Genomic DNA, 18379 nt, shown 5'->3' on the forward strand with positions numbered 1-18379 from the left:
GTGGACGAGGGTGAATTAGTGGATTTTGTGTATCTGGACTTTCAGAACGGTTTTGACAATGTACCACATCATAGATTAGGAAGCAAAATGAAAGCTCATGGTTTCAGAGGTAATGTATTGACTTGGGCAGAGAACTGGTTAGCAGACAGAAAGCAGAGTGTTAGAATAAACGGGTTCTTTTCAGAGCGGCAGGTAGTGATGTGTGGGGTAGTACAGGGTTCAGTGTTGGGACCCCAACTATTCACAATATATATTAAGAATTTGGACAAAGAAATTGAATGCAATATCTGCAAATGTGCAGACAACACTAAGCTGGATGGCAGTATATGCTGTGAGTAGGATGCTAATAGGCCGCAGGGTGACTTGGACAGGCTTGCTGAGTGGGCAAGTACTTGGCAAATGCAATATAATGTGGACAAATATGAGATTATCCACTTTGGTGACAAAAACAGGAAGGTAGATTATTATCTGAAAGGTGGCAGTCTAGGAAAAGGTGAGGCGCAATGAGACCTGGATGTCATGGTGAAACTGTCACTGAAGGCTGGCACGCAGATGCAGCCGCAGTGAAGAAAGCTAATGGCATGCTGGTCTTCATAGCAAGTGGATTTGAGGATAGGAGTAGGGATGTTTTACCGCAGTTATACAGGGCCTTGGTGAGGCCACACCTTGAGCACTGTACGCAGTTTTGGGGTCCTGGTCTCAGGAAGGATATTCCTGCTATTGAGGGGAGTCCAGAGAAGGTACACCAGACTGATTTTCAGGAAGGCAGGATTGACACATGAAGAGAGACTGGATCAATTGGGTTTGTGCTCATCGGAATTTGGAAGAATTTGGGGTGGGAGGTGGGGTGGAATCTCATAGAAACATAGAGATGAGGAAGAATTTTTTCATTCAGGGTTGTGAACCTACAGAATTCTCTACCACAGGAAGCTGCTGGAGCCAGTTCGTTAGATATATTCAAGAGGAAGCTAAACTAGGGTATCAAGGGGTATGAAGACAAAGTAGATATGGGACAGTGAAATTGCAAGATCAGCCATGATCATATTGAATGATGGTGAAAGCTGCGCCTATTTTCTGTGTTTCTATGTTTGATAAATGGTGCTTTGCTGCTGGATACAAATTTAAAAGCAACATGCCAATTTTATGCATGCATGCGCAGTGTTACATGATGGCCATGATCACAAATATTTCCCATTCACAATCCTAGTTTTGAAATTTTGAGTTGATCTCAACAGTTATTTGGGGGAAAAGAAACAGTATCCTCAATATCTTTATTTGAAGGAGTGTCCCAATATCAGCCTTGTGTGGTTTAACTTGAATTTTAACGCAATGCCTGCTCTTTCAGACCCATGTGATCACTGCTGCTGTTTGGACATCTTCATTCAGGTCTTTAACACATTTAGTTCGAAAGAGTGTAATTTGATTTCTGACATATACATGGGAAAATTGCCAGGAGAATAATGATCTTGGTTATTTAACTTTATCCATTCTTTTATTCATTTTCATTGTTGTAAAGAATTTGGCAAAAGCTAGAAATGGAATACAAACTGGATTGGAATGACAATCTTACAATTGTTATGGATAACAAAAAAAGTTTATTTCTGACATCTGCTTTATTAAATATTCACTATGCAGTGGAACACAATTCATGAAAGAACACTTCTATTACACCAAACAGTTTAATAATCTGTACTCTGGGTAACATTTGTGGATTGCAACTACTTGCAAGAGCAAGACTGTTCTTTAAAAGTGATGATTCCATTATTTATAGAAGTGCTACTGTTGAGGGGTCACTGAACTACTAAAAAGTGGAGAAGTTTTGACCATGACAAAAGTCAAATATTAGAAAGTGAGGAGGACTTAGTCATACCCAATGAAGATATTGGGGCGGCATGGCGGCTCAGTGGTTAGCACTGCAGCCTCACAGAACCAGGGACCCGGGTTCAATTCCAACCTCAGATGGCTGTCTGTGTGGAGTTTGCACATTCTCCCCGTGTCTGCGTGGGTTTCCTCCGGGTGCTCCGGTTTCCTCCCACCTTCCAAAGGTGTGCAAGCTAGGTGGATTGACCATGCTAAATTGCCCGTAGTGTTCAGGGGTGAGTGGGTTAAAGGGGGGGGGGGGGTGACTGATAATAGGAACTGCAGATGCTGGAGAATCCAAGATAATAAAATGTGAGGCTGGATGAACACAGCAGGCCAAGCAGCATCTCAGGAGCACAAAAGCTAACATTTCGGGCCTAGACCCTTCATCAGAGAGGGGATTGGGGTGAGGGTTCTGGAATAAATAGGGAGAGAGGGGGAGGCGGACTGAAGATGGAGAGAAAAGAAGATAGGTGGATAGCAGGTGTAGGTGGGGAGGTAGGGAGGGGATAGGTCAGTCCAGGGGAGACAGGTCAAGGAGGTGGGATGAGGTGGTAGGTAGGAAATGGAGGTGTGACTTGAGGTTGGAGGAAGGGATGGGTGAGAGGAAGAACCGGTTAGGGAGGCAGAGACAGGCTGGACTGGTTTTGGGATGCAGTGGGTGGAGGGGACGAACTGGGCTGGTTTTGGGATGCGGTGGGGAAAGGGGAGATTTTGAAGCTGGTGAAGTCCACATTGATACCATTGGGCTGCAGGGTTCCCAAGCAGAATATGAGTTGCTGTTCCTGCAACCTTCGGGTGGCATCATTGTGGCACTGCAGGAGGCCCATGATGGACATGTCATCTAAAGAATGGGAGGGGGAGTGGAAATAGTTTGCGACTGCGAGGTGCAGTTGTTTATTGCGAACCGAACGGAGGTGTTCTGCAAAGCGGTCCCCAAGCCTCCGCTTGGTTTCCCCACTGTAGACGGAGCCACACCGGGTACAATGGATACAGTATACCACATTGGCAGATGTGCAGGTGAACCTCTGCTTAATATGGAAGTCATCTTGGGGCCTGGGATGGGGTGAGGGAGGAGGTGTGGGGGCAAGTGTAGCATTTCCTGTGGTTGCAGGGGAAGGTGCCAGGTGTGGTGGGGTTGGAGGGCAGTGTGGAGCGAACAAGGGAGTCACGGAGAGAGTGGTCTCTCCAGAAAGCGGTCTCTCCAGAAAGCAGACAAGGGTGGGGATGGAAAAATGTCTTGGGTGGTGGGGTCGGATTGTAGATGGCGGAAGTGTCGGAGGATGATGCGTTGTATCCGGAGGTTGGTGGGGTGGTGTGTGAGAACGAGGGGGATCCTCTGGGGGCGGTGTGGCGGGGGCGGGGTGTGAGGGATGTGTTGCGGGAAATACGGGAGACGCGGTCAAGGGCGTTCTCGACCACTGTGGGGGGCAAAGTTGCGGTCCTTGAAGAACTTGGACATCTGGGATGTGCGGGAGTGGAATGCCTCATCCTGGGAGCAGATGCGGCGGAGGCGGAGGAATTGGGAATAGGGGATGGAATTTTTGCAGGAGGGTGGTGGGAGGAGGTGTATTCTAGGTAGCTGTGGGAGTCGGTGGGCTTGAAATGGACATCAGTTACAAGCTGGTTGCCTTAGATGGAGACTGAGAGGTCCAGGAAGGTGAGGGATGTGCTGGAGATGGCCCAGGTGAACTTGAGGTTGGGATGGAAGGTGTTGCTGAAGTGGATGAACTGTTCAAGCTCCTCTGGGGAGCAAGAGGCGGCGCCGATACAGTCATCAATGTATCGGAGGAAGAGTTGGGGTTTGGGACCTGTGTAGGTGCGGAAGAGGGACTGTTCCACCTAACCTACAAAGAGGCAGGCCTAGCTGGGGCCCACGTGGGTGCCGATGGCTACTCCCTTTGTCTGTAGGAAGTGGGAGGAATCAAAAGAGAAGTTGTTGAGGGTGAGGACGAGTTCGGCTAGGCGGATGCGGGTGTCGGTGGAGGGGGACTGGTCGGGCCTGCGGGACAGGACGAAGTGGAGGGCCTTGAGGCCATCTGCATGCAGAATACAGGTGTATAAGGGCTGGACGTCCATGGTGAAAATGAGGTGTTGGGGGGCAGGGAATTGGAAGTTCTGGAGGAGGTGGAGGGCGTGGGTGGTGTCACGGACATAGGTAGGGCTTACATGGACCAAAGGGGAGAAAATGTAGTCCAGATAGGTGGAGATGAGTTTGGTGGGGCAGGGACAGGCTGAGACAATGGGTCGACCAGGGCAGGCGGGTTTGTGGATTTTGGGAATGAGATAGAAACGGGCCGTGCGGGGTTGGGGAACAATGAGGTTGGAGGCTGTGGGCGGGAGGTCCCCTGAGGTGATGAGGTCATGAATGGTGTTGGAGATGATGGTTTGGTGCTCGGGGGTGGGTACAACGCATCATCCTCCGACACTTCCGCCATCTACAATCCGACCCAACCCCCCAAGGCATTTTTCCATCCACACCCTTGTCTGCTTTCCGGAGAGACCACTCTCTCCGTGACTCCCTTGTTCGCTCCACACTGCCCTCCAACCCCACCACGCCTGGCACCTTCCCCTGCAACCGCAGAAAGTGCTACACTTGCCCCCACACCTCCTCCCTCACCCCTATCCCAGGCCCCAAGATGACCTTCCATATCAAGCTGAGGTTCACCTGCACATCTGCCAATGTGGTATACTGTATCCACTGTACCCAGTGTGGCTCCCTCTACATTGGGGAAACCAAGTGGAGGCTTGGGGACCGCTTTGCAGAACACCTCCGCTCGGTTCGCAATAAATAACTGCACCTCCCAGTTGCGAACAATTTCCACTCCCCCTCCCATTCTTTAGATGACATGTCCATCATGGGCCTCCTGCAGTGCCACAATGATGCCACCCGAAGGTTGCAGGAACAGCAACTCATATTCTGCTTGGGAACCCTGCAGCCCAATGGTATCAATGTAGACTTCAGCAGCTTCAAAATTTCCCCTCCCCCACTGCATTCCAAAACCAGTCCAGCCTGTCTCTGCCTCCCTAACCTGTTCTTCCTCTCACCCATCTCTTTCTCCCACCCCAAGCTGCACCTCCATCTCCTACCTACTAACCTCATCCCACCTCCTTGACCTGTCCGTCTTCTCTGAACTGACCTATCCCCTCCCTACCTCCCCACCTATACTCTCCTCTCCACCTATCTTCTTTTCTCTCCATCTTTGGTCCGCCTCCCCCTCTCTCCCTATTTATTCCAGAACCCTCACCCCATCCCCCTCTCTGATGAAGGGTCTAGGCCCGAAATGTTAGCTTTTGTGCTCCTGAGATGCTGCTGGGCCTGCTGTGTTCATCCAGCCTCACATTTTATTATAAAGGGGGGCATGGGTCCGGGTGGGATGCTTCAAGGGGCAGCGTGGACTTGTTGGGCCGAAGGGCCTGTTTCCACACTGTAGGGAATCTAATCAATGAACCAAAATGTTTGATTCCTACCACATGATGAGGTGAGCAAGACAGCTGAATTCATTACTGAGTGAGTTACTAGAGGCTCCTAAAGTCAAAACAAAAATACTTGTTTTTAAGAAAAAAGCTCAACTCTTATTTATGTGACATTTTACTGCACCAAAGCACCGTTACATACTTCGTAGAACAGTTATTAAGCATAATATGACTGAGTTATGAAAAGAAATATTCAAGTAAATAGCCAAAAGTTTGATGCAAAATATGAAAGGCAGAGAAGTTATGGAGGAAATTCCAAATCAAGACAATTGAACATATCAAAAACATCATCTTTAACTAAGTATAACATTAAATCAAAAATTTCAAATTTCTGCAATTTATTTAAACTATCTACAGACTTATCGAGGCTGGAGATTTTATTTCCGTTTGTTTTAATCTTTTATCAGTTATTCAGTCAACAAAGATTGACTGCAGTGTCAGTTAGCAAACATACCTCCTCAAAAAGGATGAGTGATGTGGCGCTTTTTTTGCTAGATTCTTCAGGGCCAGTATCCTTGTTTTCAGACAAGGTGTGGTCCCTAGTTATATCCACAATTTGAAGGTTGCTCTTCTGGGCTTTAGAATTCTTCCGTGGCTTCTCTAATATAAGATGAGAGAAATGTCAACAACTTTCCTCTAATTCTTAATTTAACTAACAAGTGTACCTTGAAATTTAGCCAATTTCTTTTATGTACAATTCTCAAAGTCTAACATCAGCCTTTGAACAGGTCAAGCAACACTACTCAATGTGCAAGCGTGCTTTCAGTTAGAAATGTCTGTCATTTTTACAAAGGCAACAGCTTTTATCTGCATGAAGCACCTTTATAGTAAAAGATTTCAACATGCTTCACTGGAATGTTTGCAACCACAATGTCCAATAGTTCCAGGCAGGGTAAGGCAATTTGCCCAAAGGAAGTTGGACAGGGTGGGACTCTGGAATCCTGCAGCACCTATAAAAATTTCAACTGACGTCACACTGCACAGCATCACCATTCAGCACTTGAGTGCCGGCAGAATTCAGAAGAGACTGAAAGGAATCTCAGGGGAGAATTTTATTCCTACCCTTCATCTCCTTATCTTCAAGATTTCCTGTTTCTTCAGTTTTGTTCTGTTTTGAGAGGCCTTTAAAGAAACTGGCTAAAGAATTCGGTGTTAAGTTCTTCTTTGAAATCCTTCCCTTTGGGGATTGGGGTGCCCTCCTGGGTGATGAGACTACTTTTTTGGGCGAGTGAGCTTTTTCTGCAGAAACAAATCATTTTGACAGGCAAAATAAACTATTCATCTCGCTCCCATAAATAGGCCCAATACAGTTACAATTCATCTGAAGAATGGCGGAAGGTGACTTGTACACAAACAAAGTATGGCTTCTCATATCAACTTTGTTATGATACCCTGTTGTGAACTCAAGAAATTTTCAGATCTGCTACATATGACACAACATAGCCTGGTTAGAATCATATCTATCAATACATATAACAGACAGGATCTGTAATTGAGGAGTTAATGACGCAGGCACAAGGGTTTGAATCATAGAACCTTAAAACTGCTTGTCAGCCAACAGAATGAATAAACTGACCTGAGGGAAGTGTTCACTGGGGATGCAATTTTTTTGCACAGCTACAGAATCATGCAGTAGAGGAGGAAGTCTTTTGGCCCATTGCACCTGTGCTGCCTCTTTAAAAATGTTATCTAATTAGTTTCACACCTTTCCTTTTTATCCCTAGAGCCCCACAATACTTCCACCCACCTCAAGTATTTACACAAGTCCCTTCTGAAGATACTACTGAATCTGTCCAAGAAGCTGATTGCATTCAGGAACATAACTTTGTTTAAATTTCATAATATTTGTACAAAATAGAGGATGTGCTGCCAGTGAAGGATTTTGTATTGTAAATACCGCATCTTTTTTATTTTTCCGTATTTTCATATTGAACTGAAATGGCAAAAAGACAGCTTTAAAACCAGGGATTGTGCAAAGTATTACTGCATTACTTAAAAACAAATTACCTGTTACGCATTATAAAAGCATTCACAAATGTGCTTTCTTTAAACAATGGCGATGGAGCCAAATGACGTGTACAAATGAGGATTTGGCTGGAAACAGGTACAGGGGTTCTCCTATAACGTGTGTTCTGGCAAAAAGAATTGGCTACGATGCGATTGATGAATGGGGGAATGGTATTTATAAAATGCGTACTTTGCGTTGGCTATAACGTGATTGCCACAACGTTTAGAATGACAAAACTGCATCAATAAAGTGGAAACACAACTGTGCGAGAATGTAAGAACATAATGTTAGATAACATATTATTTTGAAAATTTACATCAAGATCATCGCACATGAGTCTGGATAATTTGTCAGTCACGCAACAAATTCTGACCTTTCAAATTTACAGTCGATTGGAATACCAGTCAGATTGGTAAAAATAATAGAATTAAGTCTCAAACTAAATTAGGCAAGAGGTTTCTCAAAGAACAAACACAAGAAAATAGCTTGAGAAAATAAATGATTGTCAATGTCCAGTCTATGAAGGATGGTGACAGGCTCATACTGTTAGCGACCACATCGTGCAACTGCACATTGGGTAGTTTTGCTGGTGACTGGGAAATGCTGCCGGTGAGCGGGTGATGTGATTGTCAGTGACTAAATGTTGTTAATATCTCTGACATGCAAATGGCCTTACCCATTAATGCATTTAGTTGTTGGCATCTGAGTGATGCTGTTGGTAAGTGGCTTGATATTGCTTCTAAATTGGGCTTTGCTGTTGCTGGTGTTTGTAAAGTTGATGATTGGGATTTTCTCCAATAACTAGGTGATGCTGCTGGAAATTAGATAATTATTCTCAGTGACTGGTTTTTTGCTGCTGCTGAATCGAGCTGGTGTTGAGCATTGGTTGATACTGTTCCAAGAAATGCTGGATACTGTTGGTGTCCTTGTATTTTTGTTGGAAGCTGGATGATGTTTGTGACCATAGGTTTTATTTTGCTGTCAAAAGGATGCTGTCTGTGGTAGTTCAGACTTAATGCTGATGGTGCTGTCAGAAAGTGCCTGAGGGCTTGTTATACGTGATTGTGACTGGATGTGATGACTGTCATTGAAGTTTGGGTGTGAATGTAAAATGTGTTTTTGGTGCTTGAGAGGCAAATCTACAGCTGCAGTGATGAAGAATCTGTAAATCTGTTCATTACTGTCTGCTTCTGCAAACCATGATGATTTTAGCTGTAAACTGAATTCTGGTGCTTTATTGATTGTCTCACTTCTATTGACTTAATAATGCTACTTGTGATTGGATGATGCCAGTGCTGAAAACTGAATGAAGCTAATGCTGATGAATGGCCACAATACTTACAGGAGAGTGGTGAGGAAGGATTTTGAGTGACGTTTTTTGGTCTGCCCCAACCCTGCTCTTCCCATAGGCCCTGTTATTTATATAGTATGATTTTTTTTACAACGGGATGTTGTGTTGAAATGCAACTATTGTGTTATAGCATAATCCCCTGTAGCTGATTGGGTCACATTCCCCAACCACTATCAATGACAAAGGCTTTCTGCCTGCCAAAAGCTATGCGATTGTTTAGCTACCGATGAAATGAATGTGTAAGTGCGAATGATTGGGGATGAAACCATCAGCTCTCTGGAAAGGAAGGACTTGTTCTCATTCACAGTAAAAACACCTCAAGCCTTAATACAATAAGTTTATTTCACCTCATCAGCTGCTATGAGCTGTGGCTTTTAACCAGGAACTCAGATACAGTGTGAATTAGATGCTCTGTGCCTCCTGCAAGCAAGTGAAAGCATCTGGAGGAGGAAGATTGAGAAGCAGCAAGTCCTGACAAGCCAAAAGGATCACCTCAGCAAACCATCTGGACAGGAGCCATTGAACTGCTTTCCCAGACCTTCCCACCACTCATGACACCCTTGTTTTGTATACCTGTCTGTATGTGTAGGATTAATTTTATAAAGAAATTAAAGTTTAAACTAGTAGAGTTATACATCAACAGTTCATAATTGTGTAGCTAAAATCTATTTATTTGTAATAAATAATAATTCACGTTAAGTATAGAAGCCTGGAACATGTTGTCAACCTGGGTCAAAAAGTCAAGTAAATTGGGGAATCTTTTGTACTTTTGTAGAGTCACAGTCATACAGCATGGAAACAGACCTTCAGTCCAACTCATCTATGCTGACCAGGTATCCAAAACTGAACTAGTCCCATTTGCCTGTGTTTGATCCATATTCCTTTAAAAACTCTTCCTATTCGTGTATCTGTCTAAACGCCTTTTAAATGTTGTAACTGTACCTGCCACTACCACTTCCTCTGGCAGCTCAGTCCTTCCACACAACACCCTCTATGCGAAAAAGTTGTCCCTCAAGTTCCTTTATAGATCTTCCCCCTCTCACCTTAAGCCAATGCCCTCTACCTTTGGACTTAACCTTGGAAAAAGATCAAGGCTATTCACCTTACATATGCCTCACGTGATTTTATAAACCTCTAAAACATCACCCGCCAGACTCCGGCACTCCAGGAGATAATGTCCGAGCCTATCCCGCCTCTCTTCATAACTCAAACTCTCCAGTCCCGGCAACGTACTCGTAAATCTTTTCTGTACACTTTCCAGTTTAATGACGTCCCTCCACATCAGAACAACCAGAATTGTACACAGTTTTCTACAAGAAGCCTCCCCAATGATTAATTTTGTGATGATTCCAAGAATAGCAGGGCTTGGTTTCCAATACATTACCCCAGTGAGGCACAATGATACTTACTTGGAGATTTGGTTGTTTGTGAAGACTGAAACCTGTTGCTATTGAAGAAGGCAGGCTTTAGGGCATTTGTTCCCTGTTTATCAACTTGGTGAGACTGCGTGGCTTCTTTTAGTTGAGACAGAATCTGTCTGCCACTTCGCTGAGATGAAGCATTTACTTCAAATACCTGGAAACAGAAATATTCATATAAAGCGCATTTGGCATTAAACAATGTTGCTTATACAAATATTAATCGGATGATTCAGGTACTCAACTGAGCAAAATATTACTTTATTCATGTAGTAACCATTGAGATCAGGTTCAGTGAGATCTCATACTTCTAAGCACCCACCCTATTGATTGATTGAAAGGCATGATTCAATTGCTGACTCCATGTTAGGGGTCTTTGCTAATTTTACCTATTTGAATTTTGTGGAGGTATGGATCAGGCTGAGTGTTGGTGACATTATAATACCAAGATATCAGATATATGTAAATGATTTGGAAGCAAGAATATTAACCATTACATTTCCTGGAGGGCATGCTGAATTTTAACCTTCATGTTGTACATCATTTGAGCATGCTCACTATGCAGGCTATTACAGTCTTAACATTATAAAAACAGCTTCCTCTGAAGGCAGATGGTTATTTACCAAAATTCATAAGAGTTGACCACATGGAAACTGGGCAAGTGTAACTGGTGCTATCTACATACTGGAAAATTTCATTGTTTTCATACCAATCTGTTATAGTTCCAACAATATAATTGGTTTGATGACTGCAATGTACTGTGCCCTGGGAAACATTAAGTGTACATTAGATAACAACGAACACATTGCCAAACCATAAGCCTTCTTGTTCACTTTTGATGTTTAAAAACTGACACGAACATAATGGAGGGAGAAGTGGAGCTAAGTCAATAACAAGAAACAGCAGTAGTAGCAACATTTAAGAAAATGTAGCTCCACATGAATTAAAATAATATTTTAGGTTTTACTGTTGGACTAAATTAAATTTCATCATTTGACATTTATTTTTCTGCCATACCCGCAATTCATCAATTTCTTCTGCTCAGAATTACTAGTTAATGCAGAATTTTAAAAACCTGCCATAATATTTATGGCTACGGGTCTGGCTGGAAGGTGTGACTGGTACAGATTTCATGTAGCTTGGGCAATATAGGCTTGATGGGCCAAAAAGCCTCCTATGTACTGTATAATTTCACATACCTTGATTGCTAAACAGTACAGATTTAAATCATCAAATATCTTACTGTAATAATGGTCAGGTTTGGGAACTGGAGAGGGGACAGTTATAAGTGGGCTCAGTGCCTCTGGCTGATTATCTTCTCCCTGCCACAGAGTGCCAAATATTGATGGCTACTCAGTGAAGCCTGCCCACAGGAGAAAATATATGCAGATATCAACTGAGATTTAAATGAGGCCAAGTTCTGTGCCATCATGAAAGAAAACTGGACATAAACAAAATAAAGTAATAACATCTCAAATAAGCAGGAAACAACAGCTTCACACATCAGACCCAAATCTATGAAAGGGACTGAGATAACAAGGTGTGGAGCTGGATGAACACAGCAGGTCAAGCAGCATCAGAGGAGCCGGAAGGCTGACATTTCAGGCCTTTCAAAGAAGGGTCTAGGCCTAGAACCTTCTTCAAAAGGCCCGAAACATCGGCCTTCCAGCTCCTCTGATGCTGCTTGGCCTGCTGTGTTCATCCAGCTCTACAGCTTGTTATCTCAGCTTCTCCAGCATCTGCAGTTCCTACTATCTATGAAAGGGACTTCCTGCTTGTCAGAAACATCAGAAACTCAAAAGGCAAGACAAATTAGCCTTCAATACGAATTGCATACACCTGTATAGTGTTAGGACTCCAGTTGATGATCATGCTGGACAAATCAGTATGAAACCTGGGTTGACAGATCACAAGTTCTCGTTTTCGAATTTGGTTACCATGGCGGTCAGTCACTGAATACATTTCACAAGGGTCTGCCATGTACTTTTAACAAAAGGATGTTTATGACTGACTAGAAACAAAAAGGTATAAATGGGATAATTTGGAAAGGTCCTATCGTAACAGTGAAGAGAAAGCATTTACCCTTTTTTCCCAGCAATAGCCTTCATAGACACAATCCCAGTGAATTATCATTTGTACCTTCACTTTAAAATTTCTTACTCAACTGAAAGATCAAAAGCATTTCCTTTTGATGAATTTCTGCTCTTTCACCAAATGTGATTCTCTTCGTTACTTTCTCTCCCTGAGACACAAATGAACCCTCTGATTTCTCTCTGAACCCAAGAGAAAGCTCGGAGATTTTTCCAACTACTTTGGGATTACTTTTAGGCTGCAAAACAGCACATCTGCTGGTATGGATCTTTTTCTCTGATCTGAACCTACCTCTAGCTTTTCCATTTCTCTTTCATTTGCCAAAGCTCATTCCAGTAAAGACTTCAGCAATTATTGCACTGGATAGCTTATCTAGTCATTGAGCTTAAGTTACATCATTTCTTGGAAGTGCAGTTTTAACTCACTTTCAAAAACAAAGATCATCGTTACAGAACTAAAAACCAATCTAGCTCTACTTTAGAGCCCAAGTTCCTGGAGAATTATAATTTTCCAGCAAAATAGCCAAAGAGGAAAAAAAGTACTTGCACTAGTAATTCCTTCATGTGCAGAGAGAGGATGTCCTGATTGCCCACTGTAACTTTGTTGCAAACATCATTTTCGTGTCTGTTCTAGGGTTTCCGCTGATTTGTCGCTGAAGTAAAGACAGCCAATCCTTTATCAAACTTAAGGAATTTGGGGGTAAGAAAAATACCATGTAGGAGAACAAGCTTTACATGTGTACTCAAAATAAGAGCACAAACCTTAAAACCTAACTCCTGAGCACAAGCATAAACTGCAGCAGTTTTCCCAACTCCAGGTGGTCCTGTAATTAGCACGGTATTGCACAAAAAATCCTCATCCTCTGAACTCTCCAAGTTAAAGTCACTATTGTCCCAAACATCTGAGAAGAGGAAGGAAGGACAAAACAGATCAGAGATAAAAGCACACATGCTGGGTATGTCAAAACAAAACAAAACAATACAATATAAACAAAACATTTGAAACTGAAAAACAGCAAGTAAATATTAAACTCTCAAATTAAAGCTGGTGTTACATGAAATTAAGACTCTGCTTAATTGAAAAGCACCTTTCAGTGCTAAGACATTTCATCTCTATAATGCTAGTATTTGAAGTAGCAGGGGATAAGGAGGAACCACTGAATTTGACAAGGTAAACAACAAGAGATTCAATAAAACACCAAGGTGGATAACGATTCCCTAATACTGAATTCGAAGTTTGGTTCCAAAGTAGCATATGCGGGCTTAAATTTGATTGTCTAAAAGTATTGATTGATATAATGATTTGAGCCAGTTTAAATTAAATAAGGCTTCCATCTCCAGCTTTAGTGATAGAGTGTGCTGGTTCACACCTGACTATTCTGAGAAGACATAATAAAATCAGGCTCCGACATTATATTGAACAACAAAGTTCAAGAATGTCACATACCTAATTTCTTGTCTTTTTCAGTCTTTTTCTCCTTCTGTTTTTTCTTTTCTTCCTTATCAGCTCTCTTCTTCCATTCCATTAACCAGCTGTTTTGTTTCCAAATTACAAAAATGTCTGTTACATGCGTAGAACTTGATTCTTATTTTATTCAGAACCCTCCCGGGTCTCACAAATACCATATTTAAATTTTGCAACAAATTATATCACTTAAAAGTAGATGGGAATAGACAGCTATCAAAAATATAATAGACTCAGTGGCAATGTCTCTGAGCATTAGACAGCTTCTTGATGCCCAGACATAAAGTACAGCATTGTGGTGAAGGTATCCAATGGCTGTCAGCTTCTGAGATACTGAACACCAATGCAAGTCTGTACCTTATGAAACGAAAGGCAAAAGATCATGAAAATCTGTGCAGAAACACAAATGGAAGTAGCTGATGTGTGATAATCCAGAGTAAGAATTCAAATCTCTTCAGTTTGAAACTCTACATGATTCAAAAGTGAAACAGAGAGACTTTTAAGGCAGCTTCCAGGAGGACAAACTCCAGTACAACTCCAGTTATTCTGTAGTGGGTGCAAGTCAACTACAAGTGTTGACCTTGAAGTTTTTGTTTTGACAACTTGCTAACTAGTGTCAAGGTTTTTAGATAGACACAATGTATGCGTCTGTATCTGAGGGAAACGGTAGAAAAGGAGAATTTTCAGTCAAAAGCAGAAAAACTGTTCAGTGATAACTATATTGCAGACATGATATATGGGAATGCATCATATAATTACTGAACAATAATCACCATATATTTTGATTTTCCACAACTAGAGAAAATGTTTTTGATGTCCATCCTGGTCAAGTCAGTACTGCCACCTGGCACGGAACCTACCTAATGGCATCAGCACTAATTTTCAGACCTCTACACTCAATATGTCACCGAGCAGTTCAGTCTGAGCCGTTATTATTGGCAATTGAACTCATTCTAAGCTCACAATCATCATTCCTCAAATAAGTTTCTGAATCGGACCAATTTGACGGCCTATTTGATGGCTTGCAGCATGGATAGGTACCTGGAACTTCGATGTTGTGGCCAATTCGGAGACATGGATAGAGCATGGTCAGGAACGGATGTTGCTGGTTCCAGGGTTTAGATCTTTCGTAAAGATCAGGGAAGGTGGTAAAAGAGGGGGAGGTGTGGCTTTGTTAGTCAAGGACAGCATAACAGTGGCTGAAAGAACTTTTTACGAGGACTTGTCTACTGAGGTGGTATGGGCTGAGGTCAGAAACAAGAGAGGAGAGGTCACACTGCTGGGCGTTTTTTTATAGGCCTCCACAAAGTTCCAGGGATGTGGAGGAGAGGATTGGCAAAACGATTCTGGGCAGGAATGAAAGGAACAGGGTGGTCATTATGGGAGGCTTTAACTTACCCAACACTGACTGGAAATGCTATAACTGTAGTACATCGGATGTATCAGTTTTTGTCCAATGTGTGCAGGAGGGTTTCCTGACACAGTGTGTCGAAGGGCCGACAAGAGGTTTAAGGAACAGATATTGCGTGTCCTTGATAGGCGTGTCCCTGTCAGGCAGGGAGGAAGTGATAAGGTAAGGGAACCGTGGTTTACTAAAGAAATTGTATCTCTTGTTAAGCGGAAGAGGGAGGCTTATGTGACAATGAGACAAGATGGTTCAGATGAGGTGATGGAGAGTTACAGATTAGCTAGGAAGGATTTAAAGGGAGAGTTGAGAAGAGCAAGGAGGGGACATGAGCAGACATTAGCAGGTAAAATAAAGGAGAACCCTAAAGCTTTCTATAGGTATGTGAGGAATAAGAGGATGACTAGGGTAGGAATAGGGCCAGTCAAAGACAGAAGTGGGAAATTGTGTCTGGACCCTGTGGAGATTATCGAGGTGCTAAACGAATATTTCTCATCTGTTTTCACTCAGGACAAGGAGGATATTGTACAGGAGAAGACTGAGTTATGGGCTATTAGAATTGAAAGGATTGAGGTTAGTAAGGAGGAGGTGTTATCAATTCTAGAAGGTGTGAAGGTAGATAAATCCCCTGGGCCAGATGGGATTTTTCCCAGGATTCTCTGGGAAGCTAGGGAGGAGGTGGCAGAGCCTTTGGCCTTGATCTTTGAGTCATCATTGTCTACAGGTTTAGTACCAGAGGACTGGAGGATTGAAAATGTTGTGCCCTTGTTCAAGAAGGGCAATAGAGATGAGCCAGGTAATTATAGACCAGTGAGCCTTACGTCTGTTGGAGGGAAAGTTTTGGAAAGGATTATAAGAAATAGAATTTATAATCATCTAGCAAGCAACAATTTGATTGGAGATAGTCAACATGGATTCATCAAGGGCAGGTCTTGTCTCACAAACCTCATTGAGTTTTTTGAGAAGGTGGCCAAGCATGTGGATGAGGGTAGGGCAGTTGACGTGGTGTACATGGACTTCAGTAAAGCCATTGATAAGGATCCACATGGTAGGCTATTGGAGAAAATACAGAGGCACGGGATTGAGGGAGATTTAGCAGTGTGGATTAGAAATTGGCTTTCTGAAAGAAGGCAACGAGTGGTGGTTGATGGAAAATATTCAGCCTGGAGTCTGGTTACTAGTGGTGTGCCTTAAGGATCTGTTTTGGGACCACTGTTGTTTGTCATTTTTACAAATGACTTGGACGCAGGCATAGATGGATGGGTTAGTTAGTTTGCAGATGACACTAAAGTCGGTGGAGTGGTGGACAGTGTGGAAGAATGTTGCAGGGAGACTTTGATAAACTGCAGAATTGGGCTGAAAGGTGGCAAATGGAGTTCAATGCAGATAAATGTGAGATGATTCACTTTGGGAAGAATAATAGGAAGGCAGAATACCGGGTCAATGGAAAGATTCTTGGTAGTGTGGATGTGCAGAGGGATCTTGGTGTACATGTACATAGATCCCTGAACATTGCAACCCAGGTTGATAGTGCTGTTAAGAAGGCTTACGGTGTGTTAGGTTTTATTGGTAGAGGGGTTGAGTTCCAAAGCCGTGATGTCATGCTGCAATTGTACAAAACGCTAGTGCGGCCTCACTTGGAATATTGCGTGCAGTTCTGGTTGCCCCATTATAGGAAGGATGTGAAAGCATTGGAAAAGGTGCAGAGGAGATTTACCAGGATGTTGCCTGGTCTGGAGTGAAGGTCTTATGAGGAAAGGCTGCGGAACTTAGGTCTGTTCTCATTGAAGAGAAGAAGGCTAAGAGGGGATTTAATAGAGGCATGCAAGATGATCAGAGGATTAGACAGGGTGGACAGTGAGAGTCTTCTTCGTAGGATGATGACGTCGGTTTGTACGACGGGACATAGTCGCAAATTGAGAGGTGATAGATTTAAGACAGACGTCAGAGGCAGGTTCTTTACTCAGAGAGTGGTAAGGGTGTGGAATGCCCTGCCTGCCAATGTAGTTAACTTAGCCACATTAGGGCCATTTAAACAGTTCTTGGATAAGCATATGGATGATGATGATGGGATAGTGTAGGGGGAGGGGCTTAGATTAGTTCACAGGTCAGCGCAACATCGAGGGCCGAAGGGCCTGTTCTGCGCTGTATTGTTCTATGTTCTATTCCAGTTGGTATTTTCTGAGACAGGTCTAGGGTCTTCTAAAGAAACTAATTTTAGACTGCTCTTATACAGGGGTTAATTTCAGATTGGTCAGTAAATACCTGTGCAATTTCCTGACAGCATTGAGATTTCCCACAAGTTCACTGGAGTGCTGCGGCTGGTATTGCTCTGTCCATAGCAGATCTTCCTTGACTGGGTCTAAAAAGGAAGTTCAATTAGAATTTCAAATAAAGGTTAAAAGAACCCCAGGACTATTTAGTGCGTGGATTATAAATGCAGAGAGATGTTACCTGCACGATTAAAAAAAAGACAAAGATTGATCAGCATCTACATTCTTGACAAGTAAGCTGTTAGTCATCTAGGTCTAAGCTGAATAATTCTCTCCCTAAACCCCTCTACTTCTCTCACTTTTCTTATTATCTGCTGGGACATGAGCACCACGGGTTGGCCAGCATTTACTGCCCATCCCTAGTTGCTGTTGAGAAGATGGTGGTGAGGTGCCTTCTTGAATCGCGGCAGTCCACGTGCTGTGCAATACCCTCGGAAGGGAATTCCAGGATTTTGACCCAGTGACAGCGATGGAATGGTAATGTATTTCCAGGTCAGGATGGTGAGTGATTTGGAGGAGTACTTGCAGGTGGTGGTCTTCCCGTGTATCTGCTGCCCTTGTCCTTCTAGATGGAAATGGTTGTGGGTTTGGAAGGTGCTGTCTAAGGGTTACGGGTGAATTTATGCAGACTGTATTGTAAATTGTACACACTGCTTCTACTGAGCATTAGTCGTAGAAGAAATGAATCTTTGTGGATGTGTTGCCAATCAGGTGGGCTGCTTTGTCCTGTAAGGTGTCAAGCTTTGAGTGTTGTCGGAGCTGCACACTCATCCATGGAAGTGGGGAGTATCACATCACACGCTTGACTTGAGCGTTGTAGATGATGGACAGGCTGTGGGGAGTCAGGCAGTAAGTTACTTGCCACCGTATTCCTTACCTCTGACCTGCGCAGAATAGCCACTGTGGTTACATGATGAGTCCAGTTGAGTTTCTGGTCAATGGTAACCTCAAGGATGTTGATTTGGTGGTGGTGGGGGCGGGGTGTGGTTTTCAGTGATAATAACATCACTGAATGTCGTATGTCATGGGGTG

General features: G+C 43.1%; 1 protein-coding gene across 3 annotated transcripts in view; it reads right to left on the bottom strand.

The window, feature by feature from the left end:
• The window catches only part of atad5a (ATPase family AAA domain containing 5a), a 68668-nt gene that overhangs the window by 24102 nt on the left and 26187 nt on the right, over positions 1-18379 (bottom strand). For 2 of the 3 annotated variants that reach the window (XM_048555456.2, XM_059653577.1), the window contains 6 exons: positions 17340-17436; positions 13652-13737; positions 12967-13106; positions 10106-10271; positions 6400-6576; positions 5792-5937 (listed from right to left, as the gene is read on the bottom strand). In XM_048555456.2, coding sequence (XP_048411413.2) covers positions 5792-5937; positions 6400-6576; positions 10106-10271; positions 12967-13106; positions 13652-13737; positions 17340-17436 — 812 coding nt within the window. The remainder of the gene's footprint in view (positions 1-5791; positions 5938-6399; positions 6577-10105; positions 10272-12966; positions 13107-13651; positions 13738-17339; positions 17437-18379) is intronic. The other variant, XM_048555457.2, reaches the window with a different exon arrangement.

Source organism: Stegostoma tigrinum, chromosome 22 (genome assembly GCF_030684315.1).
Source record: "Stegostoma tigrinum isolate sSteTig4 chromosome 22, sSteTig4.hap1, whole genome shotgun sequence".
Taxonomy (NCBI): domain Eukaryota; kingdom Metazoa; phylum Chordata; class Chondrichthyes; order Orectolobiformes; family Stegostomatidae; genus Stegostoma; species Stegostoma tigrinum.